Consider the following 22,619-nt stretch of genomic DNA (forward strand, 5'->3'; position numbering starts at 1 on the left):
TTGATTGTCTTACCTGGTAAAGTATAAGCTCTAGGAGGCCAGGAGCCTTATCTTTTTCATGTTTATCACTTTGTTCTTAACAGCGCTTGACACATGTTTGATGATCAATAAATTTAAAAATTTCGTTTTGCTGATCATATGAGTTATTTGTGGTTATTTTCAGGTCTGTGGCTATTAAGTGACCAATTCTGTTATTTCTGAGCCCATATTTTTTTCTATATCACTACCCTGTGTGGTGGCAAATACTCTCTCAGTGAGTAGCATGTTGCATTTAAGAAATCATGGATGCTACGTAACATTGAATATCTGTGTATGTGGGAGCACGTACACACACAGACACTCTTACACACTTTGTAATGGTGTTAATTGCCCAGAAAAATCGAGGTACTCTGAGAACTTTGATCTTTGAAGGAATGTTAAAAAAACACAAAAGGACTGAGCAGCCCTGTCCAGTGCTTTGGGGCTTGGGATTCCCGCCCCCCCTCCCCCATAGACCTTCTGTTTCCTAGCCTAATGGCAACAACACCATGCATGTATGTCAGTTGTTATGTTAAAGATGTGTAGGGTACTGCTTTACCACAACTGTGCCTTTTATTTTCCTAGAACACTCCAGTAGATTAGGCAGTGCAGATGTAATTCAAGTGTCTTCTGGTAATTCAAGTTGTGATCATCTCTTTTCGGATGAATTCCAATATAAAGAAGGCCAAGGGATGGCCTCAGGGAGCTCACAAGGATAGGAAGGCAAGGAGAGCGATACTTCTTTGAGGTTTTGTTAGTATTATACGATGTTTTGTTAGTTCCATTATATCCAGAGTTTAAAACCATTGAGATCTCACGGCTGTTTCCTGCATGATTTTGGATTCGGTTTGCAGCCTTTCCCCTCTTCAGAAATGCCATCTGCCCCTGTCCACTAACTGTGACTGTAGTCTGTTTAAACAGAATTTGAAGTCGGGTGAGAGAGAATTCTTGTTCCTCAGGCCCCTCCCAATGACCTGTCTTTGAGACGACGTGGGTTCAGCCTCCTCCCCTGACTTTTGCTCGGTGTATGTCCGGTGCCGCCTCTGATTCCTGCAGTACTTGATCCTTGCCTTTTATACAGCTGCATTTGCTGCTTAGTGCATGTCTTTCTCCCTTAAAAGACTGTGAGCCCCAGGAGGGCAAGAACTCTCTTAACCTCTGTATGTATCTACCCTAGTACCTCACCCAAGTTTAAGCAACCAATGTTTAGTTAAGTGAAGGAAATGATAAGCAAGACAAGCTGAGTATTTTGCTTATGTGTAGCATTTTAAGTGTTTTTAAAAGGAGGAAATGTTTTTGTTTCAAGTTAGCAAACATTATTGAGCATTTGCGTGGATCAGGCCCTTTGAAGAGATGTCCAGTCTACAGAAATGAACTAGGTTCTGTCTCTTCTTCACCGTAAATGGATGAGCTTTCAGAAGGTGTGTTCCTGCCCGGGAGACTGTCTTGAGCTTTGAGCACTTTGGGCATAGCCGTTTCTCCACAGGAGCTCTCCTCGTCCAGCCCTGCCAGGCAGAGTGTGAGCATCCATCACCTGTGCGCCCGGAGATGCTGGTGTTGATGCTGATTGCAGCGCTGACCAGCTCAGCGCTGGACTTCCTGTTCATGGTCCTGTCGGTCCAGGCTCCGGGAGGGCCAGCACCTGGAAGCATTGCTAGTACCTGGCTGATGGCTGAATACACTAAACAAAAGGCACTGCATGGCTGCTTAGCCAGAATGGGTGAACAGCGTAAGATTATAGTAATGGGGACAGAATAGAAAGGACGGTGGCAGACGCCATAATTAGCCTGCTCGATGGACTGGAACACAAGTTTTATACTTTCAGTAAAAAATAATGAAATAATAGAGTAACATTAAAGGAAAATGTTTAAATAAAATATTTTAAATATTTTAAGGCTCATTGACTTATCAACATTAATGTTTAATGTTATTCATATTTTCAAATATATTTTGGTACCAATAAGTCATTTGAAAGTTCTTTAACTTTCATTAATCCAATCTAGCTTTCTACCTAATTAGTACAGGTGAACAGTTATACTTTGCCTAGATTATATCTTCCCCTAAGGCCTTTGTAGTTACTGAGGGTATTAACAAGATGGTTAAAATAAAGAGAAATCTTAAATATTTTAGATGGTGGGGAATTAACTGGATCATGACTTTAGGATATGATAATTTATTTTAATTTAGCAAATGAGCTCTGTGGAAGACTCGAAATGGGAAAGTAAATACTAATTTTTTGGTGGCAGAGGCCTCAACTGCGGCTGCCAATTTTTAACAAAGAGAAATATGGTCAGTCTCATACTCCGGGGTTGAGGCCCTGGAATAGATAAATGGTGTGTTGTGAAAAGACCGACATAAAGGCTGGGGAAAATGAAATGGTTCCTCTTGCTGCTCTTCTGTCTTCAGATCTCTCCTCCATTGCCTGTTCTTAAAAGTCATTCCTCTTAGTGCTGCAAGTCCTTTCATCCTTGCCTCCCTGGCCCCGCTGGTCCTCTGTTCTCTGATTTCCCCTTCTCTGGCTGGCGTTTCCTTGTTGGTCTGTTTCTCCAAATCAGTCTTCCTCCTGTCCTCCACTGTGGGAAAACCCGGTCCAGCCCTTGGCTCGCTGTTACCATGGAGAACCTGTCCCCTCTGTAGGCTTCCTAACTTAGTGCCCCTGGACTGCCGGGGACCTCACCAGCCTGTCCTGCTAACTACCTGCTGGATATGTAACATCTTCAATTTTCCATCCTGCTGGTGTAGGAAAATCAACTGGAATGGGAAACTGGACATTTAAAGCACACTGTCCTCTTTCTCACACATCATTCCCATGCCCCACCCTCCCCACCCCCTGTGCATTTCCTTAGTGAGAAACCACCTGCTCTGTTAATGTTGCTTCCTGTTTACTCCCTTTCTGTCTTTGCCCAGTCCCCATCCAATCACTTGCCGTACTTCATCAAATTATTTTCAACAGAATGCTTTTCTCGCATTTCTCTTTAGATTATCTTGCTACCATAGCAGTTTAAGTTTTGTTACCTCACGCCATGTTTTTGTAATAGTTTCCCCAAATGGTTTCCTTGTCTCTTTTCTCTTTTTCCTTGTTAAGATGCTGTGAGATGAATCTTTTTAGAATATTTGCTGCTTTTAACATACCATGCCCCACGCCTCTCTCCCCAATTTTCTCCCAATATTATACCACACAAAGCTGCATTTTTTTCTTGCTTCCTCAGGTTCAAGTATGAATCATTCTTCATTTTAAAAAAATTGGAAAACACGGGAAAGCATGGAGTATATTAAAATTGGACTCAGCCACCATCTAGGAATAAGTGCTATTACACTTTTGATGTCTCCTTTTCTTTTTTCTTTTTCCCAAATGTGTGTTTTGAGCATCTGCTACTTATTCTAGACAGAGGGGATATTTTGGTGAATAAAACATGCTCTTATGGGGCTTAATTCTGATCAATAATAAGTTATTTATTTATTGAGATAATTGACATATAGCATTGTATTTGTTTTGGGTATACAGCATAATGAGTTGGTGTATGTGTTTACAGTGAAATGGCCACAACAATAAGTTTAGTTAACACATCCATTACCACCTACAATTACAACATTTTATTGTGATGAGAACTTTGAGGATCTCTCTTAGCGACTTTCAAGTATGCAATAAAGTGTTCTTAACTAGTTAGAACTATAGTACTGTGCTGCACTATTGCATCTATTACACATTACATCTACTGCAACTAATGTTTATTGAACATTTCTTATGTGCTTGCACTGCCATAGGCGCTTTATTTTTATCAATCACTTAATTCTTGAAACAACCTGATGAGATGCGTGTAATTGTCGTCTTCTCTTGGCACAGAGAATTTAACATGGCCCAGGTTAAACAGCTAGAAAGTGACGTACCATACCGAGAGGCAGGCAGAGAGTGTCCTGTTAACCACTGTGGTATGCTGGCAAGTTATAGGCCAAATTTGAGAGTTTGAAAACAAACTGACTTAAGGTGGTGATAACATTGAGCATCTGTGAGCGGAACTGTGGCAGCGTTGTTTATCTGCAGCCTAAGCGGCTTTGTGCTTGCCTCGGGTTTGCGCTGGTATTCACAATAGCAAGCCCTCACCGTCCTGCCTCATCACCACGGGCCCCTCCTGATCGGGCCTGCCGTGGCAAACCTGGATGTCTGCTGCCGACCTGTTCTCAGTGGTGTGATGAGTGCGAAGCTGTAAGGAAGTTCTCATTTGTAACATTTGCCAATTTCAGTGTTAGAAATGCTCCCATGATGGTTGACTTCAGGCTACCAATGCCACGTCAGTGAATGCAGTGCTGGCAAGAGCCGCGCCCTGGTAGAAACTGTGCAGCAAGCAGCTCGCTGTTGAGAACAGAGTGCCCAGCAGGCAGATGCAGCGGCTGTGATAGGATAATGAAGAAGTGGCGAGTTTGGAGTATTTATTACTTTTGTTTTAACAATCTAATTGTAAGCTTATATAATTTAATTTTAAATGCTGGCTGCATTTAGCAGCTGGCTTTCAGAATTCCTGAAAACACAGTCATCACCTCTTAGCACCCTATGCAGGCCTGGTCCAGCACACCGCTGTGGTTGTGTTGCCGCTCGTGGGGCCTGCCTTCAAACCCTGATGTTTGACACCGTCTTACAATCTAAGACATCAGTGCTGTCTCTTCTTTTAGCATCCCCCTCACAAAACTTCCTAACTATCTCGTGTCCCTGCTCTCCATCTAACATCTTGTGTCCAGGGTATTCTCTCCCCCACCCATCCCCACCCTGCATGTAGTGCACTTTCTCCTGTCCCTCAGATGTCTTTTTCTTCGTCATTTTATTTACCCGTAATTAAGTACTGTCCCCAGCTAAAGGAAGGCCTCAGACATAACCGGCATCTTGGGGCATGGAGAGTCTGCCAGCAGGAAGTTGGGCTTCATGTCAAGAAGAAAACCTTGATCTAAGAAAAGACGATCTATTACTAGAATTTTGGGTTAGATATATAAGTGCGGGAAAAAAAGGTTTTCCCCCCCCCACTTATTGATAAGTATATGTAAAGGTGATTACAGTATTATTAATACAATATATAGTATTATATAAATGAGTTAAAGAAGGGAAAACTGAGACCCTAGCTACCATTTAAAACTCTGTTTTTATTGACAAATAAGTAATTGATTGATGGCATTTTAGACCACAGTGCTATATTTTGGGGATCACCTATACTTAGAAAATGGGGCCTAGTTTAGATTTTCTTTTCTATTTGTTTTGTGTCACCTGTCAACAAAACTAATTAAGACCCTAAAAAAATTGTCAGGCTCAAGGATACCTTTCTCATTAATGAAGAAACATGGGAAATATCTTTGTAAGGATAGCACTCTGTTTCTTGAGTTTATATTACTGGAGAAACAGAGACAAAGATGCATTCTCTTCCCTGGGGTAGGGTCAAACTAAAATTTTAATCAAGAACATCTTGGCAGTTGCTTTTGTTAGTAAGTTTATCTGTTGTAGTTATAAACATGACAGACTTTTTAATTGGGCAGTCAGATTGATTTATCTGTTTATTGTGTGGGGCTGGTCCTTCCTTTGGGCAGCAGACTCATTTACCAAGGATATCCCTGAAGGAGGGTGGAATCAGCGCAGCCACCTCAGCAAAAATTATTACTTAGATCTGTTTTTCATTTTTATTTTTAATCACCATTCCCCTTGCTTAATCTTTCAAGGGCAACTCAAGTAATACTAGGTGCCTGGCACTTCTGCAGTAAAATCGGAGTCATGCTGGGAAATGCAGAGGAATAGTTTTTGTTGTTTGCTCCCAGTGACTTTATCGGAATGCAGAGAATACTCCAGGGAAAAGAGGTGCTTTCATTCCAAGTGTCTTTGTAATCTAAATCTCAATTGACTTTAAAGTGATTGGGCCTTCTGTGTTCCATTCTATTGTACTTTACATTTTGGGCAGTTTGACTTAATGTGAAAAAGAGAAACTATTAAAGCTATGAAAACAATTTGAAACTTACTTTAGTCTTGGGAATGAAAAAAGAGATTGATATTGAGAACTTTGTTAAAAGGATTTCAACTGCCTATTAGCTATCTCCCCTGTTCCCAATTAAAAGAAGGCCTGGAGGGAAAATCCTTGGTCTAAAAAGGAAAGTTATATTCTTAGAATTCCAGGTTAGATGTCTAAGTGAAAAATTTTTTTTTCCGTAAAAATCCACATTGTATATAAGTTAGCTCTAAGGGCGGGATAGTCTCTGTGGCAACCACCCACCTTCGCTGTGTTCTGCCCATTCTAACAGCAGGCAGTGTGGAAGCAAATGGGTGTGACTGTGTTTCAATAAAACTTTATTTATTCACACTGAAATTTGAATGTCATATAATATTTACATGTTAAAGATATTCTCTTTTGATTTTTTTTTTCAAACATTCAAAAATGTTAAGTCCTTTCTTAGCTGTGCACCAGATGAAAACGAGCGAGGGGCTGGATTTGGCCCATCGGGCATAGTTGGTCAGCCTGTCTGTGCTCTCGGGGTGGAGCTTTAGAACTGTGATTTGCACCTTTTCTTCAGGTTGCAATGGTATTTCAGTACCTTGAGAAATTGGCTTTTCTCATGTGCTGCGGGCTTTTAGCTGGTCATGGCTTATCTGTCAAAAGATATTAAACATTTACCAGCCTAAGCTTTTCAGAAATGTTTCGAAGAAAGGGACTTATAGACACATCTAAAGGATCACTTTAATGGCCGAATTTTATGCTAATCTGGAGTGAGGGTGCTTTGGAATTTTCCAGTTCAGCATTTATTGTAAGTTACAGCTAATGTAATTTCTTGCTCGCTGTGTTCAGTGGATTTAGGCACCTCCTGTGTACAGGGCTTTGGGAAATGTTTTGAACTCTCTTTCCACAGTCAGCCTATTGGAGCGTTTCTGTTAATGGGCTTGATCCTAGGTTTGACTTGAAGAGTTTTTGTTTTCAGTGTTCGGTAAAACACTTCCTGCTGTTCTGTTCTGCTGCTGGTCTTGGGAAATGGTGGCCACAGGGTGGCATGGTTCTCTTATTGGCCCAGCCTTCTTGTTGCTAAAGTGGACAGGGGGACGCATACTGTAAGTAATGAGAATTCTCTCCAGACTTAATACTAAAAAGGCACGGCTTTCTCTAAATTGGTTTTTCCATAGTGCATTATTAAGATATATATAATACTGAACTTCATTACTTTAAAGCCTAGTGCTTTAAAATTTTTTGTTTACGGTTACAACATGAATTGTATAATGTTTATGATTGGGAGAATGATAGGACTGTATTTCATAGAATATGTTTAATTTAGCTACTGAACTCAATTTAAAAAAAAATTAACTTATAAAACTGCTAAAAGAATATTTCCAAATAATCACAGAGTCACGGGCAAGGTTACTGGGCCAAGATTTGTGTCTGATCTGGAGGTCTGGTGGCAGGGTGGATAAAGAGGAGTAGGATTCCAGACGGTCAGGAAACACAAGTTGTGAGAAAAGTGACCCTCCCATCCCCATAGAATAAGAATATGATAATAAAGCTGTGTATGTTCCAAGAGTTTTCACGTACATGGTGGGGCAGAAGTAGGTTTTCAGCTGTTCCTATGGAAAATAATACAATAATCAATAAATATGATAGAAGAATAAGCTGTGCTTTTTGTACTCACGACTGTGAAGCTCCTTTTCCCCTACCTGCTATTAGCTGTAACGGGAGAAGGCATTTCCGTCAAGTGCTTGGCCAAGCTTACGCTCTTTGCACCGCACTGTTACCGGGCGCTCTGTGGGAGGCCCCACCCTTGCGGGAGAGTGGGTAGGTTAGCGTGGCTTTCTAGGATGTAGAATTTAGAGCAATATTGCTGCAACTGGAACACAGAGCTTAAGGCAATTCTGAGTCCAGGCCGTAACTCCTAAGTATACTTCCTCCATCCTCTCTGCCTTAGTTTTGGATTTTCCTTGGGTTCTCCCTTTTCCCCCATTCATCAAATAAATATACTATCTGTTATCTTGCTAGTTTACTTGTTTATCTCACCACCTGCAATAAAATGTAAATTTAAAGAGGACAGAAAATCTTATTTTTAGGTCATTTTGTATTCTCAGTGCCTAGAATACTTCCTGGTATCTAAGTGTTCAATCAGGGTTTATATTTGTGTAAACCTTCCACAATGGCCCAGTTTAGATGACGCATTTGATTTTCTCTTCATTTTGATGTTTAGTGAAGGTAGACTCCCAAAGGAACCTTACTAATGCAGCCTTGCTCCACCTTTCCTTTTCCCAGGGCGATTGCGTTGTTACTGTGCTGCTCGCGGAAGAGGACAAAGTTGAGGATGATGTAGTGTTTTACTTGGTGTTTTCGGGCTCTACCCTCCATCACTGTACAAGCACACGGAAGGTCAGTCCTGACACGCTGGAGACCATTACTCCTGGTGAGTATTTGAGCGGTACCTTTACTAGCCCTTACTAGCTCTTGAGCGCTTTACTTTATGGTCATTAGTACGGGGTGATGGGAAGAACAAATCAGGGTAATAGAACTATGGTCACATCTTTATTTTTAAATGCATTTTAAAATTAAGTACTATAGTTTTTTCAGATCTTGCTTGTTTCACAAAAACCTGAACCTAACTAGAAATAAGTGAAATAGAAGGGCGTCATAAGCTAAAAGATAAAAATTGGGCTCAGCGAAAGTATTAGTGTTGAGATTTGGGGAAGATGCAGCACATGCGGTGGGAGGAAGCCCTCCCGTGGCTGCCGTGGTGGGACTGCACGTCTGGTTCCGCATGTCAGGGCGGCAGCGGCAGAGGCCGGCCAGTCAGCGACACGTTCCTCAGCGTTTGTGAGGGAGAGCCTCAAAATCTGTACAAAAGCTAAACTTCCTATAAATTAACAAATGATAGTTCACGGTGGAACTAGTACTTATTCACTGTTGCATTGAGAAGTTTAACAGTTAAAAGGAAACTGTTTACTTATTAAATTTTTTTACACTGTCAGTACATTATTGCAGTATCCACAGAAATGGCTGATGAGGTAATGACCATCTGTTGACCTGTGCATCTGAAGGTGCATTGATTTGTGTTTGAAGGTGGGCTTCTTTCCTTAACTCGAGCTTGCTTCAAAGTTAACAGCTGACGAATTTTCATCATAATACAAGAGAGGCATGTTTCAGGGGAATCCCTAAAAGGTATTGAGAGTTGAACTGTTTGTCTTTAGAGAATAAAATGAATTGAATTTTTATTGAAACATTTTTTTACTAGTGTTTTTATTTAATACTGGTTTCGCTTCATTAAAATGGGTGATGTAAAAAATTATTCAATATCTGATCTTGCCAGTATTGGTTCAGATTGCCTTTTTTCTCACTGTGCCATTTTATTTAAATTAACTTCATATCTGATATCTGCTGGATTCTGGAAACTGTGCCACATTCAAGAACTGGAATTGTGACCATTGACATCTGTATTTATCTTTCTACTTTTTAAAAATACAGGATTTAATGTTTCTCAGCAATTCTGTGAATAGTCCTCCTCAAATTTTAAGGGATAGGAAATTGAAGAAGGACTTCAGGATAGATACTGATTTCTAAAGAGTATTGAGTATCCATCTTTGTAACTTAAAGCTGCAGTCGTCTTGTTTCCTGTGATGTAGATCATGCCAGAAGGCTGAGCTGGAGACTGAGGGCTGCCCTCCAGCAGGTGCCTGCGGTGTTGCCATCGCTAAGCATTTACTATTGGGGGTGATGGTGAGGGACAACTCCTCAGCTAGGGTAGCCTCTGGGCTCTGATTAGGAAGGAAATGGAGGGAATTCTTACAAAATTATTCCTTCCTGAATTGTAAACACTTGTGGAGTTAAAGTTTGGGAATGGAAGGAGGAGAGAGAGCGCGCACGCGCCCGCGTGTGGAGAGAGCGAGCGAGAAAGCATCATCTACGAGGCGGATGCAAGTAGCTGAGAGAAAGGGCAAATGTAGTGGGTAGAGGCAGCGCCCTGCCCCGGCTGTGGTCCTCAGTCACAAGGGCCAGCAGAGCCCAGCCCGGTAGCACCTTCCCCTCCACTGGCAAGCCACTTATGCGAGGGTGGGCTGCAGGCTGTGAGTCTCGTAGGCTTTACAAACCCACGGTGCTTGTATGGGAGCCTAGAGCTCTCGGCTTGTACCTGATGCCTGCCTTTCTGAGCTCCGGTTCCCACGGCTCCCTCTGGCTTGGCCTCTGACACCTGTTTAATAAGTCTCAGTACCCGGTCTTTTTCAGCGGTACCCCTGCTTCGGTGTCCTTTTTGTGCTTGGGGACTCTGAGTTCCCTAGTCCTGCTGGCCCCGGCCAACCAGAATGGATATTGTACTCTGCTGTTTTCCTCTGATTTGATCCAAATTCTCAGAAATCATTCCTGATCCATTTGCCTCAGGCCTGAAGTCCTGGTATAATTCCAGCCTTCTCCTTCATTTTCTGTTCATCGGCTCTCCTCCCCTTAAATGATGATTTTACCCACTCCCCCTATTCCCTGTCATGCTACAGGGCTCAGCAACTTGTCCCCTAACCCTCCCCCTACCGCCCCCACCCACCCAACTGTCCAGAATGTGCTGCTGCCCACCTAGTCAGGCTGCTGCTCTGAGAAGCCTAATCACAGCAGAGCTAACAAGAGGACTGGAGTCCCTGAAAGACCCTCTTGTTGGCGAGCAGATGAAGAGCGGTGTCTTTGAGGCGCCGAGTGGGCGTGTCAGCCCTGTGAACTGTGTAAGCCAGGGCGATTTCTGAGTGAACTCGATTGCTCTGGTCATCCTGTATGAGGTTTTTCTGTTCACTTGTCTCTCTGAGCTGCTACGCCTGCTGCAGTCATTTGTGAAAGGGTAGGGATGGGGCATTTTGGGGGTTAAGTTTGTTTTGCATTTCTTGTTCATGGCATGGAAGTCATAGTTTAGTCTACACTTAAATTGCCTTAAGCCTGTTTTTATGGATGTCTTAGCATCTTAGACTGGGTCCTTACCTTCCTTCAGGTCTTTACTCAGATGTCGCTTTCTCAGCGAGGGTTTTCCTGTCCACCTTGTAAATATACACTTGCCCCCTCATGTATGTTATTTATCTTACTTATTTTCTACTGGCCTCTACTAAAGTATCACCTTCATGAGGGCGTGGATGTCAGTCCATTTATTCACTGGTATACGCGAAGAGGACTTGTTCAAGGAATCCCTGCTGTGCGATGGAGCAACATTTCCACTGTGTCCGTATTCATCCCGAGTTCTCAGAAGTCAGTCTTCTAGAAAGGTCGTGCATGCGTGCGGGCACACAGGTCCACACGCACTCGTGTGTACACACACACGCTTTCTTTTGAAAAATGCAAAAGGAGTCTCTGCCTTCATTAATTGAATTCCTGGCTGGGGCTGGAGTCTGTGGCCTCCCTCCAGGGCTGCCTTTGCTGATTTGTGTGGCCGCTCGCTGTCTGATAGCCTCAGGTTTCCCGTCTGCTGGGGGCAGTGTCAGATCAGTCAGGATCCTTCGCAGGAAGTCCGTACTTGCTGTGTCCATCCCGGTTACTGGACAGACGTGCAGTCTGTTGGCCGCCGCTGCCGCTGAGAGGGTGTCTCTGCATGCTTACTGCTCACATGCGGGACTAGTGCTGCGATTCCTGGTCATTTGGGCCGACTGCGGGAAGAAGAACAGCTTTGTGTCTGTTCTTGTCTGCTGGCTCTGGTTTTTCTTTGAGTGTTCTGTGTGTTTTGCTGTCAGTGTTTTGTTATATTTTGGATTTTACTGACACCAGGTGATTGATTGACCTTCCAAGGGCAGCTGCTTCTTGATGTTAGTCTGTAACCTTTTATTTGGAGGGGAGAACAACATAATTCTAAAGTGTCTCCTTGGAAAAAAATAACACTTTGACTTCAGATATTGAGATCATTTCTTCTTGCTCACTGTTTTGCTTGTTTTCTAGTGAGAAGCTTATAATGAATTGTGTGTGTGTTTAATTATGAAGAAGTTGTAAAGACTTTTAAAAGTAATCTTTTCCTGACTTCCTGCTGTTGAAAGGCTGAGGACAATACTATTTGCCCTTTTTAATAAGTGTGTTAAGAATAGTAACCTATTAGGGGATAGTTAGGTGGAGACTTTGTTTTTCTACTTTGTCTGCCTTTGAATTGTTTGAATGCTTTAGAGTGTGTTACTTCTAACATATATAATAATTTTTAATGAAAGTATTTTGAAGACTGTTTGAAAACAATGTTCTTGGTTTTGAAAATAAGGCCATCTTTGTACTAATTAACACTAGACAAAGACAAATTTTATTTTTAAAAAATCACATTCAAAGTACCTATGAATTGGCTGCTTTAAGGATATAATTTGCTCCGAAATCAGCCTGAAATGGAAATACATCTCTGAAAGCAAAAGGTGTTGCCTTTGCTGTACATGAAAATACCTCAATTGTTTCCCTTCATGTACAACAAATCCAACTCCGAATCTCATTTTAACAAAACAGCAATTTTCCTCTATAGACGAAGCAGAGATTTATTTATTTATTTATTTTTTAAAGACCAGCCTAGGACTGGTAAGTAATGTGGAGATCTGAGTACTCTTGGAAGATAATTTAGAAGGAAAATGAGACAGGATGGTGAGTGGATGCTGCATACTATTTTTGTGATAGGCTTTGGGCAGTCATGAAATGAAATCTTTTTTCAGCATGTCTATTAAATACTTTTAGAATTTATAGCAAGGATTCTTCTGTTTGACAGGAAACCTACAAACACTCAGTGACCTAAAGTTTGACTCAGCTCTTTCGTGTTTTTCTTTTCTTTCTCACTTATCAAAGGGAAGATACTATATAAAGTCTTTTTTCATTTAAAAAAGAGAAAAAATGTATCTGATCCAAGAGGATCAGAATTCCTCTTGGGCTTAATTAAAAATCAGTGCGTGGCAGCTCAGGCCTCAGCAGGGGGTCCCAGTGGCATCACGGAGTCTTTTTGTGAACCAAGCTCTGTTTCTTGCAAATATTTACCCTTTATAGAGAATAGAGAAAATAGAGAAAATTGTCTAAAAACCTTTTTTTGATGGGGGTGACACTCAGTGAAACATTTGACCAGCACTGCTTTAGCGTAATAGGATGGACTGTAGGAGAGCACGCTTTAAGCATCAATTAGCCAAGATATACATGACGAAATTCCTGTGCCTGCTGCCCCGCTTTGCTTACATACTCATGTGCCTACAGAGACGTTTTACACGTACACCATTTGCACATCTGTCATTAGGCTACCAGAAACCTGCAGTAGGTGCACGCTTCACACTTCACACTTAACCCTAGCTCCTGGTAGAGTCTGGGTCAGAAGACTAAAATAGAAAAAGACGCTGAATTCTCACACAATACTTTGATGTCAGGCTGAAGTAATAAAATGCATTATTTTTATATTTTCCACCATTGACTAATGCAGCCTTTCTGTTAGAAGATGATCGAAGTGGGACTGGGCTGGGCCGGCCCAGCAGGCGCTTGCAGGGTTCCTTTTTGGAGAGCCAGTCAAACAAAGTCCCGATTGTTTCATCCTCAAAAGAGAAGGCCCGGATGGGATGTGTGCCACTTTTAGCTTAATAGGAAATGAGGTAATTCTTGGGTCATGCTCCAGCAGTTTTGTTTATCTGTAGCAATATTTCGTTTCCATGGGAATGGGTGCTTCATGGAGTGATAAGAGCCTGTGGAAAAGCTCTCTCAACCTCAGGAGCACACACCTCCTGACCTGCGGGCTTAAAAAAGGTTCGGATTAGAGGCTTTGAAGAGGACCTTCGGCAGTTAATTATTTGTTTCGCACCAAGGGGCTCCGTGTTGTGTTTCTGTTTACCCTGCATTCGTCCCCCTGTGCTTAACTTTTTTCAGTTCTGCAGCGCGGCCACCGCTGGAGGCAACGTTCAGCCCAGGAGCATCGTTGGCCGGGGCTGCTCCCTTTGTGTAGAGTATTAGGGATCTGTTTTCCTCCAGTGCACTGAACAGAAATTTACTAGCAAATACTAGTAACAACTAAGAGTTTTAGTTGCCTGTTTTATGGCAGGTGCTTACTAGCATCTCTAGGCTTTATAACAGTCTGGACCGCCACTGCTGCTGGTGGTACGTGTACTTTCTGCACAAGCAAACGGGCTTCATGGCTGTGTGACTTTTTCAGGAAAACCCAGCCTGTCTGCAATGGAGAGTGAGATTCGAGCCTAATGTTTTCTGACTCTACAGCTACTTGGTAGCATGCGTTAGGGCCCTTTGCGTTTTCTTGATGCAATTAGGGACAGATCTCTCTCACCCCATAATTTACTTTTTATTTGTTTTAAATCAACTGGACCTGGTTGTGGGATAAATTCAGAAGGCAGTTTAAAAAGTGGACTTGGAGTTTAGGTCCTGTTTCTTTAACAGTTTATCTTTCTCCCCCCACCCCCCCTAAATTCCCTGGGTGTACCTCCTTCAGAAGAAGCTCAGCCAGGTTTTCAGAACTTCCCTTTTTAAAAAGAGTTGTGATTTTTATTTTCCTTTGTTACCAGAAAATTGAGTGGAAGGAAAAACACCCTGGAATTGGCTGAAAACCTTGCTACTTATCTCTCCATTGCAGCTTCTGTTTTCACATAAAAAGAAGTTAAATGGTGGTTATTATATTGAATTGGGTAAGGTTTCCCATCTCGTGTCTTTGCAGCATGGATGTAGACACCGTTAATACCTTGCACTTTTGTGTGCACAAAGGCAGCCATGAGACTGATGGCCCCTGCAAACAGTCATGTCTCTGGAGCTAATTTATGGTAGCAAGAGGGTTTCTTTTAAAAAGCAAAAGGTCTTACATGTGCACATGCAGTGACTTCACTTCTGTTGCTGAGTCCGTATTATATAACCTTGTTTTTAAAAGTTGGGTTTTTTTTTCCCCCCTCTAGATGCTTTATCTGAAAGGTTATAAGGCTTCAAAAATAATCTTAACCACTTGAGCCTAATAGAAAACATTAACGGGAGAGAGGGTCCCTGCCAGCCTTGTGTGGTTGATTGCCATACTGCAGGGTGAGGTACTTTGTTCTTGATCAGTAGTAACTCTTCCAATTTACTCTTAAGTTTAATAAAGACAAATCCAAGAAACCCTCACTTCTCCACTCCTCTTTTAATCCTCAGTTTTTCTTTTGAAAAAGAAGCCTATAATCATATCAAACAGATTCCAGATATGTGGCCCAGTTCACTTAGAGATGATTCATAGTTTCTCCTTTAGATTGTGAGTTCATGTCTGAAGGGGAAATACTGGGCTGGCCATCGGATCACTTCTCCTGCATGTCTGTTTCATGGACTTTTCTGACATTCTGCCTCTTCTAATATACAGTTTTGTTTTCATTTTATACAAATAGAGCGGCCAGTAGTTCACCCGTTCACCCATCTACTTTCTAACAAATTCTTCTGCTAAAGCAGCAAGAGGTAGGCATGCCTGTGTTCCTAAACACTTGGGCTTGCACACATACATCATAACGCTCACCATCTCCTGTTTCTGTCTCCCTTGTCTGTGCCCACCCCATCCTAGCCAAGTAAACAGTCCTTTACCAATTCTAGATAGCTTTCTGCGCAGATACTTTGCTTCTGTACTTCTTAGTTCTGAGGAAGGCGGTATTGCTTCACCATGGCTTTTTGTTCCGTGTGTGTATGCGTGTCTGTCTGATGAAGTCGAAGAACTGGGGTACAGTATGAACCCTGTGTGTATCCAGAAGGTGATACGTAGCGCGGTAAATGGTACGTACTTGCAGTGGCGTTGTGACTCCTGTTATGGTTCACAGTTTCAGGGTTCTCACCTTTGCACCAGCTTGGGGAAGGAGACTAGTAAAGAATCGAGACTGTTTAGGGGGGTAGGGGCAGTGGACACGATTATTTTAGGTTAGTGTAATTTCTCTTCTAAGGCTCACAACAAGTTTAAGTTTTGAAGACAATTCTGTTTGGATCCCAGATCGTTCACATTATCGTCATTGAATTGTGAAACCTATGGCTTTTGTTTTTATTGACATTTACTCATCTCCACCTCAAAAGACTGGGCAGGAATTTTTAAATTAGTTTAATCCTGAATAAATGGGAAAATGCTATAATTATTGGTTACATACATAAATGAGAACTACAGTATTTTTACTTTAAAATAATTCTTCTGACCAAAGTACATATTGCCACAACTATATGTCTTCCTACCTACCTACTCACCTGCCTACTATATATCTAACTTCTGATTTAATTTAACTGAAAATCACATGACACGATGTATGTTGTTTTGGGAAATAGTATTAAAGAATTTTAGAGGTCTCTTCTGAGTTACACCTCTTCAATTATAAGACGATGAAACGATCTAGATTTAAAAGTGGTAGAGAGGTTGTCATGTACCTCAGGCTACATAGCAAATAAGAAAGAAAAAAGATTTAAACTCAGGTCTTTCCTATCACTAAGCATCTGGATGTAGCCAAGTTAATATCTTCCTGAAACTGTGTTATAGTAATTAGTTCATCCCTTGGGCTTATTACCCTCTGCTTCCATTTTTATTTTTTTTGAAACTTTCCAGTTCCTGGAATTTCTTCTTACTTTTCTCTCCCTTCTCACCTGCCTGGTGAGATGCACTGGCTTCAACAGCAGGAGGAGCCGCAGAGCCTGTGGAGGTGCTTGCTCTGCTCTGAGTGAAGAAGCCGAGGTGCAGGGCCGCAGAGGGGATCTGAGGTCTCAGAGCCCCATGAGCCTTTGAGCCAGGATGGAACCCCGTGCTTTTATTCCAGTCCTGTTGGTTCTTCCGCGCTATCCGTATTTCCTTTTGAGCTCTTGTACCATAAATATTGGGTGCAGAGGGGGACTCTAGAGCCAGGAAATGGGTTCAAATTCTAATTCTGCCTTTTAAGAGATTTATAGTATTGGGCAGATTACTTAGTATTTTTGTGCGTTGGTTTCCTCCTGTCGCAAGAGGGGAAGATAATAGGATCTACTGCATAGGGTTGTTAACGAGGAGTAAATGAACTGTTGTTTGGAAAACACTGAGAATGGTGCTTGGCACAGAGCAAGTATTATGTAAATGTGTGTTAGATTAGATAAGATAGAGACTGTGCACCTCAGTTCTGCGGATTGCAGTGATGTGCCCCTGGGAGCAGGAGGACCTTTGTGATGGTTTCCCACTGTGGCCCACCTGTGACACGCGCTGCTCCTCCCCCACCAACAGCACGGTGTGTGTTTCTTATAGAACTTATTTAATTTTGACTTCCTCTGCAGTTATCTACAGCTTTTTTGATTCCCCTTCATAGACTGTCAAACTCTGAGGGGCTAAAATTCTCACCTTCTTCATCTTTACCTTCTAATCACAGCTCCCTGAGCTCAGTACATGTCTAGTTGTTGTTAGATGTTACAGAACAGTTGAAGGAAACATTCTCTTTCTGCCAGAAAAATACCCAAGCCCTCTACCTGGATCAGGTGCCTTGTTTCTCCTGGTTGTCTTAGGTAATGAGGCTGGCTGCCTTTCAAGAAGATTAAGATTTTTTTTTCTAACTTTATTGCACATATTAATTATATAAATTCAAACTATATAAATTGTTTTTATATGTTTTATTTATTTGAGGAGAAGGGAGGGAGAGAGGGAGAGAAACACCGATGTGAGAGAGAAACACCATTAGGTTGCCTCTTGTATGCACTCTGACCTGGGACCTTAATACACTCTCTGACTGGGACTGAAACCTCAATCCTAGCATGTGCCCTGGCTGGAAATCGAACTGGCAACCTTTGCTTTGCAGGACAATGCCCAACCAACTGAGCCGCACTGGTCAGGGCTAAATTCAAAAAATATATTGAGTTGAAATGCATACATAGGGATGTACACGCACACACAGGGTGCTTCAGTTTCTTACAGCCTTCACGGGAATAATTCAACTTGGAAGGCGGGGGAATATCTGGCAGAGGTGCATGTTTATATGGAAACTGATCTTGGTGGCTCATGAACCTGTTAATCTTTGTCATTTTTGCCTAATAGTCATACTGGCTTCTCATTCCAAGTATTGGGCTCCTTTCAGGCAGGAACAAAGCTCTCACCCTTCCTCTTTTGTTTATAAGCAATGTGGTACAGAACTCTTGCATCATAGTGTAATAGGCTACCCTGTCTTTTGGCATCAGACTTCAATTTGAATAATGGATTCTGCCCCTGAACCTGTGTAACCTGGAAGTCTCAGAGCTCTCATCCATACTGTGAGGACAATACCTACCTTCTGAATCTGTTGTGTAGAGAAAATGCCTGGTATGTAGTAGGTGCTTGGTTAGTAAATACTTGTTGCCACTCTAAGATTACACGGCAGTGAGAGATTTCTTTTGTTGTAGGGTACAGGGCTTACGGAGGCCACTGGGGGAAGGGCACATGGAAAATCAATTTACTTATTATTTTCATTAGAAACATGGAAAAAGAAATACTGTTTTCTCTTATAAAGACAGCAGAAAGCTTAGTTTGTTCTGCCCAAGCCTGAAACCTCTGCTGGCTGGTGCCCATGGCACAGAAAGCCAGCGTCCTAGGCCACGGAGAGGGTTTCCCAGGGCCTCCCTCTGCTGTGGACTGGCAGCCCCTGTGTGTGGGTGGGTTCAGCGGAGCCGGGTGCACAGGCGCCTGCGGTTCATCAGGGAAAGCAACACAAACATCAGCTCCCTTTTCTTTATTTTTTTTTTCCTCATCAGAAAGATAGGCTGTGGAAGGAGAATGATGATGTTAGCCTAGCCCTAGTTGAGATCAGTGTTTGAAAGTTGAGGGAAAACTGTTTGAATAAATGTCCTGCATATTGGAAATACTTAATTTTGTGAGGATAAGAATCCACAGGAGAGTCTGACTCCCCAAGAAGGCCTCACCCACAGAAACAGTGCGGTGAGACCTTTCTGGCTTTACTCAGGCGGCGCTCTCTGAGGTGGCGTGCAGGTTGCTGCCTCCTGCCACAGCTCACGGGGTCTCTGCTCCCCTGTACTGTGGCACCGCCATCACGAGCGTGCTTGCTGTACCTTGGCTGGGCTTGTGGCCACGGCACTGTGTCGTCCCTCTGTGAACCAGGCGATTTCACTGACGTCCTCGTTACTTCATATGAAAGAACGTGTATGAGAGCAGAAATTATTTTCTTGGCCTTGAATTGCTAATAATAGCAGAATAAAATCAAATACTTTTTGTGCTTTTCAAGGTACTTTATTTGATTGGTTGTATTGTGATCATAAGGCAAGTGCTGAGGAGCCTGTAAAATTCCTCTTACGTAACCTGTACGAGTGACCTTTAACCCTATTGTACTTTCTGATCTAAAATTCAGCTCAGTAGGTATTAGACTTCCCACTGTTTACAGGCCTCATCAGATCCGTGAGCTTTCATTCTTTAGTCTGTTCAAATTGAACAGCTGTAGTTCAATATACATTGAGATACTCAGAGACTATTCAGTGCCAAACACTATGCTGTATGCACGGTGACAACTGAGACATAAAGTCTGCTGTTTGGCAAGGGAACTACTATGTATTTGCAAACAACAGAGCTGGAAATGGAGTTTTAAGCAGTTTGGAAGATTGCTCTCTGAGCTCAGAGAAAGGAGGGGCTTCTTCTAGGAAGGGGAACTTGTACCACCTGCAAGAAGAGCAGAACGGACCCACGGGTGGCCCTTTAGGTCAGAGGACTCTTTGACCTCTGTCTTCTTTGTTCCATGGGGCTTCTCTAGGTCACGACTGCTGTGAGACCGTGAAGGTGCAGCTGTGTGCTTCCAAAGAGGGCCTCCCCGTGTTCGTGGTGGCCGAAGAGGACTTCGAGTTCATCCAGGATGAGGCGTACGATGCTGCCCAGTTCCTGGCCACCAGCGCTGGGAACCAGCAGGCGCTGAACTTCACCCGCTTTCTTGATCGGTCGGGACCCCCGTCGACAGATGTGAATTCCCTCGATGAGAAGGTGGCCCTGGCATTCCGACACCTGAAACTGCCGGCGGAGTGGAACGTGTTGGGAACAGACCAGACTCTGCATGGTAAGAACTTAAAAGACCCACCAACACATGCTGAGTTTGGAATGCTTATGGTTTTCAGCAGGGCTGCTCTTACGTGGTCCTTGTCATCAAGTCTTCCCCAGTGGCTGAATAAATCTCACACTAATAAATAATAAATCTCACACTTGGAGTAGCCAAGTGGCCTTGATGGCATTTCTTCTGGGTTCTTCAGCCGAGCTGTTAAACCTGCTCTTGCCTCGCAGTGACCTGAGAGCAAGCTGCTGAGAGAGCTGCTGTCGCCGTTCCCTTCTCGCTCACTAGCGAGTGGCCCAGCCCCTTCCTGTGGGTCCGGTTTCAGGCTGGGTCTCCCAGGTGTCGAAAGTGGCCAGGCCTTCATGAAGAGAGCAGGAGGGTAACTTTTTGGACTTTTTTTGGTATTTCATTGTCAAAGACGGGTGTTCTGAAGTTCTCCACAGAGTCCACGGAGCTGGAGCGAAGGAAGGTGGGAAGTGAGTGGGGGAGCAGGAGGGCAGGCTGAGCTCTGAAAAACCCCACACTTTTGTTTGTTTTCTTTTTTTCTTTTTTTGTGTGTTTTTCTTTTGTTTCTTTCCTTTGTTTTTATTATCATTGTTACTATTTTAACCCCATACTTTTCAAACCAGATTTTCACTCTTGCTTATTTACTGGCTCTCTGTGTGAGAGGTTGCTGAAGTAAGGCCTTCACTTTTTAAAAACACGGATGTAATAAGGATCTATTTATGTTCCTCTTAGTCAGACAGGGGTTTTCCCACATAATCTTGTGGCAGATTGGACATCTGCTAGATGTCATGGTTTTTTATAAACATATATACATATATATTTAATTGAAACAATTTATACCTGGAATCCCTAAATAAAACATCCTCTTTCCCTCCTGAGTTCAAATCCAATGGAAAGATTTAGGAGTTACGCAATTAGAGATGAAAATGATTTTTCTGTTACTGATGAAAGCTGCGTTGGAAGAGGGACATTAGACATCCAGCACAAAGATTTGCTGCCCTTTCTAAAGAGCTGGACAATCACAGGACTTCCCTTCAGTGTCCACCCAGCTCTGGTCACCGTGTATTTAGGGACAGCAGACCCCAAGGAGAAGTGTCCAGAGGGGACTAAGCCAGGGGCATGCCCAGTGTCTGCTCCCACAGACCCATCAAATGAACATAATCTACCTCCCGTGGAAGACGGGCAAAAGGGCATTCGCCACCTTTGCTTCTTTTATATCCACTGAATTTAACAGTTGAACCTGTGATCAGCCGTAGGAATGTTGTCCCTTACCATCAGGGGCTTACTGTGAACATACTACCAAAGCAGCCTCCTGCCCAGGTAGAATACAAAAGAAAGCGTAGACTACAATCGGGGAAGAAAGCATTTGTCCGTTTCTTTTTTCTTACTATTACAGTGTCCAATAACCCTCTGCATTGCTAAGATCTAGAGATCAGAATGTTTGCCATTACATCGGGCGTGAGCACCTTTTCAGAAACCTAACGTCGAGGCTTACTAACGTCGAGGGCCTCCAGCCCTCCTGTTTTCTGTATTGGTATAAGAATGGTTATTCTGGTTGCCGTTTATGGAACTATCAAGATGGATTGCATTAGTTCTTTGTAGAGCTTAAGGTATTTTTATGATGTGTGTTTGTTTAAAGAAGGCACAGGAGTTGGATAGTTTCTTACTGTGATTAACAAGAAATACAGTTCACTCTTTTCTTTTTTAGAAATATTTTATTTATTTATTTTTAGACAGAGGGAAGAGGGGGAGAAAGGGAGAAAAACATCAATGTGTGGTTGCTTCTCACATGCCCCCTACTGGGGACCCGGCCCGGAACCCATGCATGTGCCCTGACTGGGAATTGAGCCGGTGACCCTTTGGTTCGCAGGCCAGCACTCAATCCTCTGAGCCACACGAGCCAGGGCAAAATGCAGTTCACTCTTGAACAACATGGGTTTGAACTGCACAGAGGCACTTATACACATACCTTCAGTCCATGGGGTTGGGAATCCACACATGCAGAAGGCTGACTTAGGTCATATACAGATTTTTGACTGCGCGGGAAGTTCGTGTCCCTAACCCTCTCGTTGTTCAAAGGTCAACTGTGTTAGAAAAAGAACAGGTCTGAAACTTAAGGCATATCACTTCTCCTCTCTGGGCCTTAACTTCCTTGTCTGCAGTAGGGAACTGGCCAGGTTTAATATTTTTGTGGACTTTCCATGGGCTTCTTAAGTTTCTGTTGCATAAAATTGCCCAAGTGGTGCTAGCAGAGACTAAATCAAATTTGAACACTTAGGGAGATACATTAAAACCACAGTAAGGTACCATTACACACCTAAGAGAAAAGCTAAGATTACAAATACCAAGTGCTGGCAAGGATGCGGAACATGTTATATATATTGCTGTGGGACTGCTGAATGATGCCACCACTTTAGAAGGCCATGTGGCAGTTTCTCATCAGGTTAAATGTACATTTACTGTATTTACTGGATTCTACTTTTGGATATTAATCCAAGATTCTCACATTAACTCAAAAAAATCTTTGCACATACATTGCCTTTGGCAGCACTGTTTATACTCACCAAAAACTGGACCTAAGCTGGATCTCTCTCACTGGGTGAATATATAAACAAGCTGTGGTTCAGCCACACAACTGAATATTACTGAGCATTAAAAACTATTGACATGCGCAACTACTTTAGTGCATTTG

General features: G+C 42.7%; 1 protein-coding gene across 6 annotated transcripts in view; it reads left to right on the forward strand.

The window, feature by feature from the left end:
• AKAP13 (A-kinase anchoring protein 13) overlaps positions 1-22,619 on the forward strand; it is a 219,017-nt gene that overhangs the window by 66,813 nt on the left and 129,585 nt on the right. For all 6 annotated transcript variants that reach the window (XM_054585240.1, XM_054585250.1, XM_054585258.1 and 3 more), the window contains exons 3-4: positions 8,268-8,415; positions 19,634-19,930. In XM_054585240.1, coding sequence (XP_054441215.1) covers positions 8,268-8,415; positions 19,634-19,930 — 445 coding nt within the window. The remainder of the gene's footprint in view (positions 1-8,267; positions 8,416-19,633; positions 19,931-22,619) is intronic.

The sequence above is a fragment of the Pteronotus mesoamericanus genome, unplaced genomic scaffold (genome assembly GCF_021234165.1).
Source record: "Pteronotus mesoamericanus isolate MK-2021 breed Mesoamerican mustached bat unplaced genomic scaffold, CSHL_Meso_final contig_1205, whole genome shotgun sequence".
Lineage (NCBI taxonomy): Eukaryota > Metazoa > Chordata > Mammalia > Chiroptera > Mormoopidae > Pteronotus > Pteronotus mesoamericanus.